This window comes from Cyanistes caeruleus, chromosome 21, assembly GCF_971803275.1.
Source record: "Cyanistes caeruleus chromosome 21, bCyaCae1.hap1.1, whole genome shotgun sequence".
NCBI lineage: Eukaryota > Metazoa > Chordata > Aves > Passeriformes > Paridae > Cyanistes > Cyanistes caeruleus.
The window spans coordinates 4,903,506-4,923,205 of NC_141721.1; the positions used below are offsets into that span (position 1 = coordinate 4,903,506).

The 19,700-nt window shown below is 45.1% G+C and overlaps 1 protein-coding gene across 10 annotated transcripts in view; it reads right to left on the reverse strand.

The window, feature by feature from the left end:
• The window catches only part of MYO1C (myosin IC), a 50,638-nt gene extending 35,975 nt beyond the window's left edge, over window positions 1-14,663 (reverse strand). The window contains exons 1-2 of one of the 10 annotated variants that reach the window (XM_086859930.1): window positions 12,907-13,074; window positions 9,991-10,112 (exon numbers count right to left, since the gene is read on the reverse strand). Coding sequence is in view for 4 of the 10 variants with exons in the window: in XM_086859924.1 (XP_086716050.1) it covers window positions 12,070-12,552 (483 nt within the window). In the remaining 6 variants the exon portion in view is untranslated. The other 9 variants (XM_086859925.1, XM_086859933.1, XM_086859932.1 and 6 more) reach the window with 9 other exon arrangements.
• Between the last annotated feature and the right edge of the window lie 5,037 nt (window positions 14,664-19,700).

Genomic DNA, 19,700 nt, shown 5'->3' on the forward strand with positions numbered 1-19,700 from the left:
ATTTGGAGATCTCATGGAAGCTGGGTGCCTTTAGATCTTCTGTTCTGGTGCTGTGTGGGGAAACCCCAGGGTCCATGGCAGCCAGGATCACAGCAGGAACTGAAGGCACATCCCACTGGGAAGGAAACACCTTTTTCCCTCTGATTTGACAGATACAGAACCTGCAGCTCCTCTTGGACACATCAAGAACCTCCCCTTGGGGAAGTGCTGCAGGACCATGAGGGAAGCTGAGCTCTAACCTGACAGAAGGATCCAAGAGTCTCCAGAATAGGTACTTCACATAGAAAAGTCAACATTTGTTATCAAACTCCATCATGTAAGAAATACATATAAACCACAGGCAGCAGCTTTGGTTCATTAGCCTAAATTTTCCATTTTAACAACTCTCCTAAAGCCAGGGCAGCAGCATCTGATGTTACAGCAACACCAGGAGCCCAGCCTTCATCACTCCAACAATGAGAGGAGGCTGCAAAAAGCTGAGAGCTGATACAACATCCAGGGCAAGCCCTAAATTAACCCTGCCTTGACAAGGTCAATGCTCTGCCCTCAGCTTCAATGGTGCTGGAGTGCACCTGTGGCAGGAAAAAAGGTTAAGCTCTTTTAAATCACCTAAAGGAAAAGCATCAATATTTGAGGGTTTGTTTCAGGAGCTGTTGTTTGCAAGGCTGAAGTAGAAGAACAGAAACACAGGGAAGTTCATCACTGTAAATTATTGATCTGCTGCTTTCTAGACACTGAAACTGGTAATTAAACAAATGGTAAAAAGATACTTCATCAATTATAGAGGTGCCACTTTAAATTACACTTGCTCCAGGATGAATAAAACACAGAGGTTAAATGCTTTGGGTACTTCATGCCTGCTTCTTGTTCAAAATCCTCACCGCAACAACAATTCTCATTCTCATATCCTGCTGCTCCAGCTGTGTGCTCTGTATCAAGCTTCACAAAGGGAAATTAGAGCTTTTGTTTCACAAGTCTTATTTCACACAATGCCCAGGAAGCACAGGAGAGAGAATTTGGAGCAGATCTCATTGGGATCCCCTTTCTGCTCAGCAGAGTTGGTTACACGGCCATAAGTCAAAGCCCTGTGATAACAGCCCTCCCTCAAAAATCTGACCAAAATAAAAATAAAATAAAGTTTTCCCTGCTAACAGCCACTTGTGCAATCTGTGAAGCACCAGGCAGACATTCAACACCAGCCTGATGGTTTTTAGGTGCTAAAGACATGTACACACCCTCACCAGCAAGCTGCTTCTGAAGCAAGATGGTGATGACACCAAAGATGCCCTTTTAAGCAGAAATCGTGTCACAACCACAATGATGACTCAAATTTGATTTATGATAAATTTTTGTATGAGGGTGCAAACCTTACTGCATCAAGCTTAAGGTTATCTCATTCCACATGTTAAATATGTGAATGTAAAAGTACACTTGCTCTAATACTGATTTTGAAACAGAAACAGCAATCAAAGAAGAGCTTGGCCATCTTGCAGGTACTGGCACAGGTTCTCTAGAACCATTATTACATCTCAAATAGATTTCACGCTGGGAAAGTATTTATTGAAGGCTGAGTTCATCAATTGATTGAGATAAACCAGGGAACATGAATATTCCAGGTTCAAAGTTGCAAATGCAGCAGAAGCAGCTGCCTTAAAGGCACATGCAAAACAACCCTAACAGGTGGACACAGCTGGCATCCCTCATGGAGCAGTGAGGCAACAGCAGGGGAACAGAGGCTGCTGCTGGAGCCAGAACAATCCTGGAAGGAAAAGAACTCCTCATGGAGCAGTGGGGCAGGAGTGAAGGTGGGAGTTCAGAGAAGAAAGAGGGGCTGAGGTGGGGAACCATCACGATATGGTGTGGAAGCTAGAGATGATGGAAAGCTGCCAGCTTTCAGCTGATGGAAACAGGCCAAGTGGGAGATGAAGGCTGGACTGTAGGATTTTTGTGGAGGAAGGAACACCAGGGCTTGGTAGGGGGACGGGAGAATCAAAGGCTGAGCTGACTCTTCCTACTGCTCCCCAGATAATGAGGCTGAAGCACAAGGAGAGCAAGCTCTGCCGGTGCCAGGGGCTTTGTGAAGCGTTCCTTGCCTGTTCTGAGCAGAGTTACACAAGGTAAGGCTTTATTCATAAGTGCCTGATGGATCCTGTGTGTGCAACAGCTCCTACCAGCAGAGCAGTGTTTGTGGGAAATGTTAGCAAGAGTGTCTAAGAGAGATAAAGCCTTTGAGCTGCAGACGAAGCTGCCAGCCCTCATTTCCAGCTTGTCAGAGCAAGTCCTCCTTGAAGTCAGCAGCCTGGAATGAAGAGAATCTGGCATTTGTGCATGGATGTATGGCTCAGACAGCCAGGGCAGAGCGGCTGCCTTTAATCAGACTTTCCACAAAGGAGGGGGGAGTGGGAGTGGCAAAGTGCAGGGAGTGATGGGCGTTATCCACTGTACATCCACAAATTCCTCTCCTCCGACTTTGGATTTCAAGCCTGACCTCCTTTCCTACTGCCACTAGCCCCTGGAGCAGGAGGGGAAGGGCCATCCGGGACTGGAATCAGAGTACTTCACATTCTCAGAATTCCTGGTGTGTGTGAGAGGAGCACACACTTGTCTGGTGAGCTGACAAATTCCACAACAGCTGATGGGTCCCAGGTAGTTGCAGGGTAAACCCCTCTATTCCAAAATTCACTTTTCCAAGTGCTAACCCACTCCAGCTCACCTGCTGGATGACAGCTGGTTGTGAAGCCTCTTCACCCAAAGTGCAACAAAAAGGAGCAAAACTCCAAAACATTTCAATCCAGCTGCCTGCTACAGCATAAAGAATTCCAGTGCAAACCACTTTTGGTTGTTTTCTACCCTCACAATGAGGCTACAGTCCACACTGCATCACACAGAGCTTCAATTCCATCTAGAAATAGCCTCTTGAGGTCTCTGTTGCAGGATGGCATTCTTAAATTTTGTTTCCTTGTGTGCCACTGCTGGTGGTGACAGTAACAAATTGCAGCAACCTGCACGTATGCCCGGGGTGGGCACAGAGCCAGATCCGACCTCTCGCACGGAAGGTTTTGGCAGCAGAATTAATTCCCTCTCCCTTACCCTGTGTCAGTCACATCATGCTTAGATACCACAACACAGCAACCTTGTCCTACAACCCACCACAAATGTGTTGTTACGAGTCCCACAGGGCTCAAAGGTCCTTTACAAATTTACACCTGGTAAAAAGCAGAGCAAAAGTGGGAATGTCTGCATCCTCATCTGGGCAGGGCAGCCCCCACCCTGACCCCCAGTGCACTGGCTCTCCCAAACTCCATCCATGAAAAACAATGCTCTGGGAAGGGAGCAAAATATTCCAGACACCAGTGCCCAAATGAAGCCCTGTGCCTTGGGCTCTTCTCCCCATTCTGGATCCCAGCCACTCGAAGGATGCTTTGGCAAGAGGCAGAGCAGACACCAGCTTTTCCTGGCTCTGTGTCCAAGCCTGTGCAGCCTGGAAGGATTTATCAGTGCCTCTCTCTTCCTGATCTGAGAGCACATTAAAGACACCAGCAGTGCAGGACTGCAAGGGCAGGTGCTCCTGCACTGCTCAGGAGCTGGGACTGTCAGAGCTTGGGAATGTTCCTTACGAGCAGTGGATGGAGATCGCTGCTCTGTTTGTAAACCTTGATAAAGCCAACATTCAGAAAACAACTAATTACCATTTATGTTCCAAACAGCTGGCCTAGCTCCACATGCACACGCTGGGAGACTTCAGTGCCAATCAGCCCACACGTCAGAGCACAAAAGTCCCCCAGTGTGACTCTAGAACCTTCTAGCAAACAAACTTCTCACTAGCACTGACTTCAAGGATCAAAACACAGCAGCGTAAGAATAGAACAGCCACACAAGCCATCGTTCCCACATCATTACATTACAGACACTTGTCCAAGGTGGAAAGGGCACTGAAAATGTCCTCTGAGGTGCCAGAGGACAGTCCCAGGCTGCTGTCAGCTGGCCTGGACAGCTGATGTTACTGTGACACAGCCTCTGCCCCTCTGCACTGGGACTAAGATCCATTCAGCTCTGACCAGACAGTTCAGGGAGCTAAACAAATAGAAAATGTTGTTTTCTTCATCACTGCACTCCTAACTTTGCTTCAAAGAGTTAATCAAAGGGTCAAATGGATGCAAGTACAAGGCAGAGAGTTAACCAATTTAAATTGGTTTAGTGAAAGGTGGAACACAAGGATCTTTAAGGTCCCTTCCAAACCGGACCATTCTATGATTCTAAACTGAACTGCTATCAGGATAGGCTTATCTTAGATACTGGGGGGATACAAAAGAAAGAGCATTTCATGGAAGTGATGTGGATTAAGCTCTAAGACTCTCTGGCTGCTTGTTCATCCCCTCCCCTCTGCACATCCTCATGCCTTAAGCACTGAAATCCTGGAGAAGTGATGCAAGGACATTATCACCCGCAGCAGCCCTGGGGACAAGCCCAGGAATGCCACCAGAGGTGCAGCCTGTCAGCTGCAGTGCTCCAGGAGCAGGGGAGCAGCACCATAAATCACCTCACCTGGCACGTGGGGATCCTGTCCCAGCACTGCTCTGCTACTCCAAAAAATTGCAAAAACTGACAATACTTTTTGGCCTTAGAAATGAGGGCTGATGGGTTTTGGTTGCCAGCACACAGGAGAGGAGCAGCTCACACCACACGCTCATCACTGAACCATTTATCACCCAAATTAACCTCCCCATCCCCTATCAATCCAGAAATGTCAATCCAGCCCACACTAAACACTGATGGATTTTCTACTCTAACGAGCACCGTGTCACATTTGTGTTAACTATTCATCAGTTCAGATAAGTGGTTTGCAATTAAGATAATTTGAGACCACTGGAAGTGTGGCCTGAAAAGCACTTTGAAGAGTTCAGCACAGAGAAATTCACTGCTGAAAACAGGCACCCAGGTACCAAGCTGACAGCTACTTTTAGACCTTTACACCAGAATTTACCTTTCCAAAACAAGTTTCTCACAACCTAATTTTATTTTGGAAGGCAGTAACTGTCTCTTACAGAGATTTCTCCCCAGATGTGCACACTCACCCTGCAGCAACACTGAATTCCTTCCTCTCAGGTGACACCACAATCCTTTCACAGGTGCTCCCTGTTCTGATGGCAGGCAAGCAGCATTCCAGCACAGCTGCACTCAGTGACAAACAGCCAACTTCACTGAAGCCTCCAGAAAAAAATAAACAGTTCCAGGAGCGCAGCTTGTGAGTTCCATGGCCGTGAGCCTGGACATAGCTGACATTCTCATCCTACATGGAGCCACTTTGTGGAATTTTCCCCCCAGTGCAAGTGGTTTGGACACCAGCAGCTGCCAGTTCAACACATTCAGGTTACAGTTGGAACTCCCTCGTCCCCACCTAGATCCGGAAACTTCAGAGCAGACACTTGGCAACCGGTCAGGTTTCAGTTTGAAGAGAGAGAGAGAGAGAGATCAAACAGCCTCCTGCACAACGCAAGGGTTTTTGCATAGAGAACACCACATCTCTTGCAACATTTCCTCTTCACATGGAGCCCTCATGACCAGCCTGCCAGAGCAGGGAAGTCCTCACTCCCTCTCAGCACTCACTACCTGCCAAGCTGCCAGCACCAGCCTTGCCCTGTTTTGTCTCCAGGAAGTGCAGCTCATCTTTTTTTTTTTCACTCTCCTTTCCTTTCTGCTTCTTCCTTGTATCAAGACACAAACATCTCAAATCAGATTAGTTTATGTTTGAGTTAAATAACGTCTGAAAGCTTTACCCTAATATGTAAATGGCTCAAAACCATCAGCTCTTGTATTCTTTAATTATATCAGGCAAAGAAAAGACAGTGTGCTTTTTCATGATGTTTTCTTAAAAGGTCTAAGGGACTGGTTTGGAAATACCTCTTGAATGTGCATAAATTATCCCAAATTCCTTCCTTTCTCAAATCCCTGCAAAAGCAGTCATGAGAATGCTGTTTCTGTGGGTTGAGGAGACACCTCTTTGGTGACCTTAAAGAACAATATTTTAAGGTATTGAACTGTCAGGCAGCACTACAGCTCATCTGCACTACTTTTACAATCAAGACTCAAACAATTTACAGATCTGTCTCCTTCTGGAAACCAAATTTTCAAGCGCTGAAACTAAGCACCAACTGAAGTAATACAAGAGCCAAGACAATGGGCATTTGTCCCCAAGTTATTCCATAAAGATGAGCTTTCATTTTCTTCAACTTAATAGTCTGTGAGTCCCCCTTCTTCAGGAGGATGTGGAGGCCAACAGAGCAAAATGAGATCGATCAGATCTCTGATATGGGCTTATTTTGGCCTCACCACCTTTTCTGCCTCCCACACATCTTTATCTCCATCAAACTTTGCCAGCCTCCACTTTCTGGCCTCTGCTTTCCTTGCTGACCTCCCACACCATTTCAGCCTCCCACTCCTTTCCAGTTTCTGCTTTTCTTATTGGTCTCCCACCCTTTTTCAGCCTCCACTTCTCCTTCTGGATTTTCAGCCTCAGAAATCCCACCCCTTCAACCAGCATAGAATATCCAAACCCCCTGAAGGTTATGAATTTGTAAATTCCCTTTTCAAACAACCATGTTTCACCTTGGTATGTCCATCCATACTTTTTCTACACCCCAGCTGACCAGAAATAACCCATGTCCATCGTGACACCTTGTAGTCAGAACAACTTGGGTTTATGTCCAAGGAAACCTGGTGGCTCTCTCAGTAATTCCAATCCTGCAAGGATTATCACAGCACTGTACATTTGTTTAAATGGAAGTATGAAAGTAAAACATGAGTATTTCTGGGATGGTAAAAGTTGATGCTCTATTCTGATGGCTCCATAAACTGCTGTTCCCAGGTCCTATCCACCAGATTCCTGGATAGAAGATCAGCAAAATTAAATATAATCTGTGTTCCCACAGAGTTCTATGGTTGAGCACACACAAAAATACACTCTGTACTTTTCTGCAGAACTTGCTTTTGATCCCCTCCCCCACTTATAAGAGCAAACAAATCCATGCACAAATAAAATGAGGATTTTGCAAGTCACATATTTTGTACTCGCCTTCATTTTCACATGAAACGAAGTTTTCCTTTCTATTTTCTAACAAAATTGTGTCCCCAAAACCTTGTGATTTTGGAAAAATCAAAAATAAACTTTTTGAATACGCTATTTTAAATGAAGCACTTGGTTTACCTGAGAAATGTGGTGGGTGCTGTGCTGGTTGTTGCACTTGGTTGCTTATTCAGAGCCCCAAAATGAACCAGGGACACAAACCCTGGCTGTTGTTAAAACCTTTACAGGTGTAATGGGTAGTGAGGGAAGTTTCCTGTAATATCTGTGGGAGAACCCCACACTAACACAGAAGAGCAGACAATGAGTCAGGAAGAGGCAGAAAAGCTCACAACTGAACTCCAGTGCTCACTCAGAGGGGCAAAAGAAACATCTGTTTTGCTGTCTGAGTTCCAGTTCTGTCAGAGAGAGAATTCCTGGCTCCCTGGTGCAAAGGTGTGGCTTCCCCTCCCAAGGAGCACAAGAGGCAATTTCAAACAGACTCCAAAAGTCCTAAGAGTGGAAGACAACCTGTTATTTAAAACAACAAGATGTGTGGACACGGAACAAGGCTTCCTGGTCTCTAATTTGGAAGGTTCAATAAAACTCCAGAAAAGCCCAACACTAATTTGTGCAATAATTTTCCCTCTCTCCAAACCACACCGTTGGACTTACCAGCTTTTAGGGCAGATCAAAACCTGAGCTGCAGCAGCATCATTTGTAATGCAGTGCTGTGTGGTGTTGCAAATATGCACCAGGTTTTGGTTTTGCCCAAATGTTGATTATAGTGTGCAGCCTTGTAAAGCACAGAACTGCATATTTTAGTTATTAAACTTCGCAAACAAGTCTGGCTGTTGAAAGTCATTTCCCTGAGTAAACAATGACTCAGTGTGGGCTGTATAATGTACAAGTTATTAGTTACTGTTAGTTTAAAAAAAACCCAACTCTATACAAAGGCCTGCTTCAGAATGGAAAATAGTTTTCCTCCTACTTCTATAGTCCCAGTTATATTGTTTCAGTGGAATTTAATTTTCTAAAAAGCTAAACAGATCACTATCTCTTCATTGTATAATTGGACATTGACTTAACTGGACCCTTCAGCCATGAACAATATGTGCAGTGTGAAAGCTGAGTTTACCCTTTTTTCTGTTCTCAGTTTGTCATTACAATGCTGAAGTAAAGCTGATTCTTTCCTGGATAGGAATATCCCATCTAGACCAGGCAGCAGGTGGCAATGAAAACAGACATAAAGACAACCATAAAATATTGAGTATATGGTAATGAAGAAAAATGCAGTTGCAAGCTCAATAAAATCCTCTGACAAACACTGCTCCCTAGTTGAATTACAGCTCCTTCCATAATCCCTCTCTTCATTAGCAAAATGGCCAAATACACCTGATTGTGATTGTCAGCTGGCAGAAGGCACCGGGATCACTCTGCCTAATGAAACTCAGCTGCTGAGGCACCAAGGTTTCCCTGCAGCCTCCAAGCCCCTCCAAAGGCTGCTTTCCTGTTCCAGTGTGCACTGCCCCAGGTTACGAGCACAGCTCTGTGTGCCCTTTTCTAAGGGTGAAATCTCTGGTCAGACACCAGAACACTAAAAGGAAACAGAGTCAGATCACAGAATATCCTGAGCTGGAGGGACACCCCAACAATTCCAACCTGTGCATCCCTGAGAGCACTGTCCAAATGCTCCTGGAGCTCTGGCAGCTTTGGGGCAGTGCCTCAGCATCCTCTCATGAAGAACCTTTCCCTGAGAGCCAACCTAAACCTCCCCTGGCACAGCTCCAGCTGTTCCCTCCTGCTATCACAGAGCAGAGGTTGGTGCTGCCAGCCCCCTGTGAGGTCTGACCTCAGTCTCTTCTTCTTCAGGCTGAACAAACCAAGTGACCTCAGCTGCTCTTTTATAGGACTTCCCCTCTAGACCTTTCATCATCTTCACAGCAAACTCTGAGGTGAAATTTTTACTAGAAAAGTACCTTCAAAAGAAGCTACCAAAATAAATTTGAAGGCACAGCTCTAGCCTACAGAGCCCAGACTGCAGGCTGAGTGCCATCACAGCTGTGTCACAGAGGATGTTTTAGTCATTCATGGACTCTCCATTTCCTGGCAAATATCACAACACATTTTGACACGACATTCTTCACCACCACCGACACTGCCCATTCAGTGACTGCAGCCTGCTGTACCTCCCAGCCCTGGGACCTCACTGCAGCACCGCAAAGCTACTGCCAAAATGTCAAATTCTATGTCCATTTATCATCAGCTGCTGAACTGAATCATAGGAAGGGTGGTGGCCAGGCTGGCCCAAGGTCACCGTACCAGTTAAAGGGCTGAGAGTGCCCCAGGAAAGCTGGACATTGGCACCTGACCAAGTGCCTTCCTAAAGAAAAAAAACTGCCAGGGAGAGCTATCCATGCATGCATGAATGCCACAGGAGCTCGAAATACTAACCTTTACTGCCTTCCAGTACAGGAATTTAATATACAACAGACTACACTGGAGATATATAGCAACAGAAAAGGTACTGGCCCTGCTGCTCCTTGCTGTATTTAAATGTTTAAATATTTAAATAAGGCAGGGCAGGGCTGTAAGGAACACTTCCACCCCCACAGAACATGACTCAGTTGCAACAAATTACTTGAGATTTGTCCACTCCAAACCTTCTTCCATAACAGGCTTTGTTAGCCTTTCACATTGACTCTATGCTGCGTGCTTACATCTTTATTAATGCTTTCTGGGAAGAGCTGGCCAGCCACCCCACTAATACATCAACAAGAAATAAGCAGAGGAGGGCACAAAATACAGAGCAGGATATTTTCCAGCAGAGAAATCCCTGAATCCAGAGAGGCACAGCACAAGTGGCTCCCTCCGGGCATTAAAAGAGCTGTGCTACAATCTCAGAGGAGGACAAGGCATGCAAACCTCACCCACTAGAGCTGACAGCAGGGTGGATGGATGGTTTCTGGAGAAGCCAGGGATAGCAATCCTCGGCAGAGCCAACCACATCACTCAGGAGCTGGTTCCACAGCAGTTTAACACAGGAAAAGCCCTGACAGGAGACACACACACACGCCGTAATTGCAATCATTTTATGCCAGCACAAAGGGCCCACCTGATCCCAGCCTTTCCTGTCGCTGTGCTCACACAGAGAGCCAGGCTGGGAAACTGCTCCTCACAAATCACCTGTTTTGTTTGGCCTGCTCAGCTCTGATTTGCATCACTTCTCACAAGTTAACCACGTTTGGCTGCCACTGATAGAGGTAACCCAAAGCACAACACAGATGGTTTTCCCCACGGTAACACTTTAGAAACACACAAATCAGCCTTTATAAACGGTTCTTTAGCCTGTGTGAAAGGACAAGTGATTGAATTACACTGGCATCTCTTACAAAGGGCTGTGGGACAGTCCAGCCCCAGGAAAATCTGCTGTACTTTGAGTTCCCTCCACCTCCTTTTCTGCAGCACCTGTAAGACATCAGCTTTCCCCAAACACACATTTGTCCTCCAGAAGGCACTGGTGGTTATCTGTGAACAGTGCTCACTCACCAGTCCTTTGAACTGGGAGGCAAAGTGCTGCAGCCCAGTGATCCTCATCATTTTCCATGCTGGAACCATTCTCACCTGCCAGGTAAGAGCCAAGGGAAGGGGCAGTGGTAGCTGTCATATTTTATACACTGCCCTGGGACTGTGGCAGCTGCTGCAGTTTGTTTTTCCTGTGTTTGGAGCAGAATGTTCCTTTGGACGGGAGTAGAGGAATTTCTCCAGTTCCTAGAAAGCATGTGGTTCCCAATGCAGTAATAAACAACATGACACTACAAACAGAAAAATCCTAAATATCTGCACAAGATTAAGACTATCTTAGCCTTGCATAAAGCCATCCATAGAGTTTGAGCTTATTCCTAGACAGAAACACTCTATTTAATGTCATAAAGCATTCTTAGCCCCTGGTGTTTTACTGGCCTTCCTCCAGTGGGCTTAGATCAAATGAAAAATAAAAATTGCTTGACTCATTTTGTCAGGATCTATGTATGTTGTCTTACAGTTACTACAAATCCTGAAGATGTACTGTAAATCACAAGTTCCTTCACTATTGATTATGCAGAAGAGAACAGAAATTACACACTGTGGATCCTGACTCACACGGGATCTCTCACTCCTTAGTGTGTTATGATTTACACCATTTTCTTCTCTTTAAAATAAATCTATCCTTTATACCATGATAAATTAGGACAGCATGTGTTCAGTGTAGCACTCCATTGGTCCCTTCCAGGCAGAATACAAAACATTTACACAGCCCCTCCCTAAAACACAGGATTATATCCACTATCAAAACTGAAACACCCAAAGTGTTATGACAGTGGTTGCCATATCAGGGCCTACTGTGAAAATTAAGAACTCATCAGTTCCATAAGCCTTAGGCAGTTTCTAAAAGTTTTGAAAAGGTGCTGACAACTGGCAATTGTCAATTGCTCCAAAAGGGGATGAAAGAAAAATGCCTTTCTTCCCAAGTACTCTAAGAAGTGGTTCTGTTTTCATGGCTTGTCCCACCAACCAAGCAAATTTTCTCATTATTCACTTTTAAAAACAAAGCAGCTGCCATCCACAAGTAGTTCTGGAGGAGCCTCCCACCTCAAACAACTGTCAGAGAGAAGTTAAATATCAGAATATTCTCTGTATTACATCTCAGAATCACTTTTCCTCTGTAATCCTCCCAACGACAAGAATGCAGCTCAAGCCAGCTTACTTGGAAAACTCAAGTTACTAGAATGAGTTGCTCATTCAGGCAGAGTCAGATTCTTCCCATGAGTCACTGTCACTTAAAGCAATTAACTCCAGGTATATTAGAAGTGGGGAAAATTGGCTTGGAAAGCAGCACTAGAGATGGGGATCCCCGAGTTTCAGTGGGGAGTGTGGTCTAAATTGGAGAAGTTAAGGAGTTTAACCATCCCCACCTGTGAGAGGGGGCTAAATACACCGATCTTTCTCCATCAAGTGCTTTGAGGCACCTGTGCAAGCAGTAGCAAAGAAGGAAGAATTCCCCCGATGTGAACCTCGGTGCGCACAGCAGGGCGGATCACGCCCAGCAGCGCTCGGAGCTCTAACGCAAGTTGGAGATGTACAGGAAGCCTGTCTTGACAAGGGCAAGCCAAGCCGCCTGGAGCCCCGGCCGTGTCACGGCCACGTCTGAGCCGGGAGCGGCCCCGCCACGCCCTGCCCGGCCCCGGCTCGGCTCCGCTCGTGCTCCCGGCGGCGCCGGGCAGGGGATGCGCGCAGGGAAGCGTTACCGGAGCGCAGCCACGGAGCGCCCGGGAACCGGCGAGCCACAACTGCTCCGGGCAGCCGGAGCCGCGCCGTGCCGCCGCCAGCATGCCGGCTGCTCTACCCCGCTCATTCCGTGGGGAACGTCCCGAGTTTCCGGGAAGGTCGGCGGCTGCTGGAGAACGGCCGAGCCGCGGCCGCCCCCGCTGCCCCCCGCAGCCCGCGGCCATGTGCCCGAGCGCCCGGAGCGGCGGTGCCACCGGCCGGGCAGGAGGCGGCCGCGCACACCGAGCGCTCGCTCGCCCCACCCCGGCCCCGCTCACCTGCGCTGGGCGCCCCGGGACGAGCGGCTCGGGGCCCTGCGGCGGCTCCGAGAGCGCCTCGGCGCCGACTGCCCGCGGGAGCCCGCGCAGCGCCGCTAGTGAGCATGTCCGAGCGCCGGGCATGCGGGCTGCGGGCCGCCGCTCCGCCCTCACCTGCAGCCGCGGCTCCCGGGGCCCGCCTCGCCCCCCGGCCCGCCCTGCTGACACTGGCCGCGGCGGCAGCGTCCTGCTGAGCGGCTTCTGCCGCTCCGAGAGACGCACCTGGCGTGCTCCAGACGGACGGGATAAACCCCGAACGCTGATGGTAACTCTACCGGCCCCTCCTGGCTGTGGGAGTCAGCAGAAGTGCATGTTGCTGCGAAGGACGCAGGGTGAAGTTCGCTCTGGAGTGATTGCACCGAGCTCAGGCAGCCATCCGCTGGGAGCAGCGGGTTGGCTCGTCCCACAGAGGTGTGAAATACCCGAGGCAGTCTCGTCAGGATCCACAGGAAATTCTGCACAATTCTGGACTCCAGCACTCTGAGATGAAACAGTAAAAGCCCTGCTCCTGCCACTCCTGCAGCAATTTAAAGGTTCTCTAAAACCACCCCTCTCTCACGCCATTAATGCAGCACCAACACTGACACGCAGTTTTCGAAGTAGCAAATTACCACTTCTTGCAATGTTAATAAGTGTTTAAAACTTTATAGAAAATGGAACCTTTTCTCTCTTTGATGTCTCCCCCAGGACCCTGGCATATGCTACGGTTTAAAGGAACATTTCCCCCTGGAAACAACAGTCCTGTCAGTGTCCCCTGCTATCACTTAGAAGTAAGTCAGTAACACTCCTGCAAACCAAAGAACACAATTGCCACTGTCTCCTCCCATAACAAGGCAGAGGGAGCTCTCCGTTTTTTTCTGAAGCGAAATGGCTCTACCTGACAATTGTGTAACCACACAGTAAATGTCTCAGCTCATTTTCAGATTGAGTTTCAGATTAGTCACTAGAAAGACAATGCTAGGAAACAGCAGCGATGTGCACAGATGTGCACTTCAGTACAAGATGGCTCAACCAGAGCTGAAGATCTGTTAAACAGGTTTTAAATAGCTATGACAGAGAGAGATGAATTCACAGTTGATTTAGGTACTTCCAAACTTTTTAAATTTTACAGTTCTTTTTCTTTTGACTTCTTTAATTAAAAATTATACAAATTCAGATAGAAAACATTCTGAAGATAACACACAGAACAGCCATTCATTCCAAGAACACTGAAATTATTCTTAGAAAAGTACCATCTTTCTCAACTGTTTGTGTCAAACCAGAAAAATTCAGCTCATGGATTTCCATTTGCTTATATACAAACCCTGAACACAAGTCAACAAACTCCCAAGTTAACAGAATAGTCAGTTCCCTGAGATATTTGTAAGTTTGTTAATATGTGCCTGTACCACTGAATTTTCCATACGTGAATCTTCCCGTAACATTCAGAGCATGAACCCGGCGACAGCACAATCAACACAAGAGGAACAAAGTAACTGTTTCAAAGCTCTTTCCCTTCCTCTGCAGTCTGAAAGCGCTCACAGAATTCTGACAGAATTCATACAGCCAGGCCAAACACCAACTTTGGTTCACTGCAGTATTTCTACAGGAAATAAATTTTAAGTATTTTCTAAACTCTCGCTCAGTTCACTGCTACTAATTCTATCCCAGAGTAAAAAACAACTGTTCACAACACAGCTCCAGTCACTCCAATGACCACCCAGCCTTGCAAACCCTTCCATTCTTGCCCTGGAGTTGCTCAGTCAGAACTAAGGTGGTTCTTGTGTAACGGGCAGTACCAGAGAACAATAAAAGCCAGGCTTACAGTCCTGCGCTCTGCCTTGTGGCCGACCACGCGGATGATTTCTCCTGTAGGAATACGTTCAATCTGCAGTTCCATTCTCCCAAGGAAAGGCAGTAAATCCCTCTGGTCTTTATGGATAGTTCTGATTTCAGTGTGCAGCAGTAGCCAGCCTTGACTAAGTGCAGTCCTTGGTTTGGAGCCCTGTCGTGAGAGGAAAAGATGAACCTCTGTATTTATACCAAGTGTTAGGTGCGAGCTGAAACAATGAAGTTCAAGACTGGCTTCCACTCGTTCCAACCTGCCATGACAGTTCCAAGAAGCCTAAATTTATGTTTGTGTTTATTGCCTCCAACTTTGTTACTGTTTCATTTCTGTCCCACCGGGCTCAGAAAAGTCAGGTCGCTGCGGATGCTGTTTCAGAGGTGCTGGCACGAAACAATCCCATGGTGGAATTCAAAAATCTGCTAAGAGATTTCGTGCAGAAAAAAATCCTTCATCTTTGCCTCCAAGAGCAAGCAATAGAAAACCCTGATTGCTCCCATGGTAACTACAGGAAGTTCTGCAAACTGCTGCAGAACGGAATCATTATTAATTGAGTCCTTGAGTAGCTAACTAATCATGGCAAAGGAAATTAATTGGCACGTTACAGCATGAAAATTCCTACAAATAGGAAAAAAATAATCTGGTGAATGCTGGTTTAAGTGGAATTACAGAGCTCTACAATGATCATGCCATCCATTAATGGAGTGGCCAGACCTATCACCCTCCAAAAAAGATATCAGATATCCTGCCTATGACTGGGGGAGAAAAAATCAGTCTAAATTTCAGGTATTTTTAAGATTTCCTGAGCAGATAATTCCTTCTATCTTCTTGGAAGAGCCAAATTTGAGTTTTCAACTCTACTACAAACCAACTGCAGTTGACATTGCTTGCCAAGAAAGCATTAACAAGATTAATTAATAAGATTAACAAGCACTGTCCTCTCCAGAGCAGATCCAGGTAACACAATTCTGTTCAGCAACTGCAGTGAAAGAGCCTGTAACTGTTCTGTGTTTCCTATCTGGAATTATTCTTATGCTTCCTTAGCTGTTATACACAAGATTGTTCCAGTCCAACAATTGTTTCCTTGAGCACTTACTTCCCAATACAGAGTTCCACTAAAAAAAAATAGATTTTATCACATCAAGAAACCCAACACCGTCACTTCCCCAGGCAAACCCATCCTATTCTCAGTAATAAGGAGAAATACCCAGCCTGATTTATCTCCCCTTTCTATGGAGAGAAATCACAAACATCAGAACACCAAAGCTGTGCTAGTAGAATGGCTCCTGTGATGCAGATACCAGAATTATGTGAAAAAAACCTTCTGAAAATGGGCTACAAGTGAGTGGTAAGAGGAAGAAAAAGGTAAAGACAGCAGAAAGAAGCTAGAGAAAAAAAAATTAAAAGAAAGAGTGAAATAAAAAAGGGCACAGAGGAGCATAATGAGGTCTCTGATGACCTTGAGATGTAAAACCACACAGTTATAGTGCAATTGGAATTTGACAAATGATGCTGAAACATTCCCTATCAGAGCTGATGTCTGTACTTGAGAACTGCCAGTTTCAAAGCATGCTTAGCAGGTTAAAATGTTTGCTATTCTGTTTTTCATCCTTTTGTGGTCCCTATATTAATATTTTCTGAATTTTTCTTGCACCTCTGCATTTCCTCTCACCAGTTTGCATTCCCAGATCTCATTGTTTCACTCAGTGATTCTCCCAACCTGTGTTCAGCTGCTCCCACACAGATTTCTCTTGCTTCTTTCTAGGCTGCACAATGTTCTTTTTAATTGCAGAGACCCTGTAAGTGGAAAATGACAACTCTACTGTAATAGAGGATTACAGTTCCTCAAACTGAAGCAATTAAACAAGTTCAGGGCAGCTCCTGAGCAGACCATTTTCCAGAGTAACTGTGTATTAAACAGAAATTGCTTTGTATCAATCACGTTTAAACAGCAATCCCTAAATCCAGGGGCAGAAAGAGCCACAGAAAGTTTCCTGTTAGCAACACAGAGCTCTCAAAAAAGGTATCATTTCCTCTCTCAAGGAAAACCTAATTCCAGCTTTGTTCAACTGGCCTTTCCACTGCAGTATATTAATTCAGACAAGTTCATCTGAGTGTCACTCAGCATCCAAGAGCAGAGAAGGAAGCAGTGGTAGTAGAAACAATGGTCTTTATCAGAACGTATTTTTAGGGTCTCACAAACACGCAAGACATCTTAGAAATATTTCCTGTTTACACAGAGCTGTACTATCTGTGTGCAATGATACACTGCACATCCTGAGGTTAGGCAGCAATCAGAAATGTATGGGAGTGAAATGAGGCTATACTGGACAACATTCCTTGGGATATATAGTTCCCATTTGGAAATTAATTCTCCAACAGCAAGGACTCATGAAAAGTTATCCTTAGATAGAAACCAAATGCAAATTTGTATTAAAATACACAAAATTTAAAATATGAAGCATAACTTAGCAGATATTTCATAAAGGCAAAAGAGACACCTCAAATCACACCATGAAAAATTCACTGTGAAAATTTCACAGTTTCACTGTAAGAAAGTGAAATTAGAAGAACCAATTCTCAAAAATTAAGAAACAATGTCAAGTGGTCTGGGCATTTTTACAAGGAAAATGTCAAAACCTCAACATGGAAGAGGGGCAGAATCTGCAAAACCACAAGAGCAGTTAATACTGGATTCATTGAAATAGGGGAAAATATAAGATGAATCTGCTCTGTCCAAAGAAAAAATAGCATTTCTCCTTGCTCTTCTTTTGCAGCCCAAGCCCTACCATAGGCTGTTACTGATTTCCTTCTATAATATTCTGTATCTGTGCTTTAAACATGACCAAAAGAAGTTCCTTGGAAAAAGGTGACAAATTAATTCTCCCACCCAAACCAGTCTGTTCCTTGTCAAATTAACAGAGGCCATGCACAACACTTCACTGCCAGGATTTATTTTAGAGGTACATGAAAAGAAAAACACATGAGTATAAAAACATTTCCAGTGATTATAACATCCAATTAAAGGTGTTTTAAGAAAAGATAAATTTCATCAGAAATTGCATCATTACAGGTCATGGAATAGTTTGAAAAGCTACCATAGGTAACAGTAGTAAACAAAAGTGCCTCTGTGTGCATAATACTGAAGAAAGAAGTGCAGAGTTCTGTGCAGCATCCTCTTTACACATAAGCAGTTCCAATCCCAGCTGCTGGGGGCATTTTCCGGGAAGTCCCGTGGTTCAAAGGATCAGTTTACAAAATGCAGCTTCTGTGTCCAGTGACAGAGGGCTCTCAGCTCCCACAAACACAAAGGATCTCGAGTGTCTCGCCCCTGAAAAGAGGCTGCATGGCTCCCTCTGAGCTGCTGCTGCCCAGCAGATGCACCCTGCTTAGAAGAAACTGGATCTTGGTCCACAGTAAATCGCCAGCTGTGGTCTGGAATTCAAAGCCCACTGCTCTTCGGGCTCTCCACAGAATCTCCTTGCATGGAGAATGGTCAGAGAGTTACACAAGTGAAACCAGAGATAGAGCACAACTCAGGAACCGCAGAAGGTACTGCAGTTCAAAGCAGGGATTTGTCTGACGCCCTAATTGCCATGAGAAGTTACATACCTGAAAAATTCAGTGCAAAACAAATTCTTGGGAGATCAATATAAATGGGAAAACTGTTTCTAATATGGTTCCAAAGTGTAACAGGAATGTACAAACTGTAAACCTCAAGGCAGTGCTAATCCATGCAATGAACACAGTATCCTCTGAACCTGCCCTCACTACTCACAGTGGGAACAGTTCCCAACACCAAGCTGAGATACAACTAAAACCTATAGAGGTCAAGTGTTCCTAAAGCCCACTGCAACTACCTAACCAGAATTCTATGTCAGACCTTCAACAGGACACAAAGATACATGGACCCCAAAAGATTTGATATAGTGAATGATAAAAGCAAAACAAATATCCTATCAAGCTGTTAACTTTCTATCTCAAAACAACCCTGAAAAAAATAAGGCTTTGAGAAAAAGAGCAAAAAGGAATCCACTCAGTTCTGAAGCAGAATTCCAGCATGAACATCCCAACACCCCTTGCTCTTCCACCTGAGCCAAATCTGCTCTTTTCTATCCCTGTGCCAGTGAGGAGTGCCTAACTCTGCTCACCACACATGGGAGGGAGCTGTGGATACAGAACAAGGGAGCCTCAAAGTGCTCTGTCCCAGCACTGCAGTCTGAGATTCCGTGGAATGTTGGTGCCCCTTCCTAGCCTTTCCAAGGATCTCTATTTCCTCATCAAGAAACAAGACCCTTTCAGAAGCTAACTACCTTTCAGGCTCCTAAAGGTACAGGAAATTTCTTATTCCACCTTCACCCTCAAGTGCACAGGATACAGAAAGGTCTGAGCACCTCTAGAAAAACGGAAAGTTTGCAGACTGTCTGCTATAAATTGAAGAGATTTACAATTTTCAAAGATTATGCCAAATCATCAACCATGAGCTGGTCACCTATGCTAAAGCATTTCTCAACTTCTGCAATTTTCCTCAGAAGCTGTGGGACCTTGGCTCACTCCAAGCCAGGGACTGGTATAAAAATGGGTTTTTTTTACTTTTTTAATGAGGGGGTAAAGGCAAAAGGCAATTGCTTAATTGTTTTATAAAAGAAGAATTTAAAAAATCAGGAATAGTGCATTTTGATAAATGTATTTCAATTTGGAAGAATCAGAAATGGAAAATCCTACAAAGAGCTCTCAGTAAGGCATGAAGAGAAGGATCTACCAAAGGAGACTTTACACACTCCAAAGATTTTGTTTTTCATGTGACCTGTTGTCACTAGAGTTTCCCAAAAGGTAATTAGCTTACATTTGAAAGTCAAATAAAATTTCAAAACAAGCTAACTAGCTGTATCTAATAAATAATTCTTAAATAACTTCATTTAAACTCAAAATTTGGAAATCAATTATTAAGTGGTTACAGCATAGTAAATATTGCATCGTAAATAAAATATCCTCTACAAAAAAAGGAACAGGCCTGAAAACCTATTAAACACTGCAACTTGCTTAGGTTAAATCATTGCATTAGAAATATCTATCACCTCAAAACATACAGCATTCCTTAAGTGCTATTTTACAGTTCTCATCCAGTGCAAGAGAATTACTCTCCCCAGAATAAAAATATCCGTTTCCACAATAAATTATTTTCTACGAG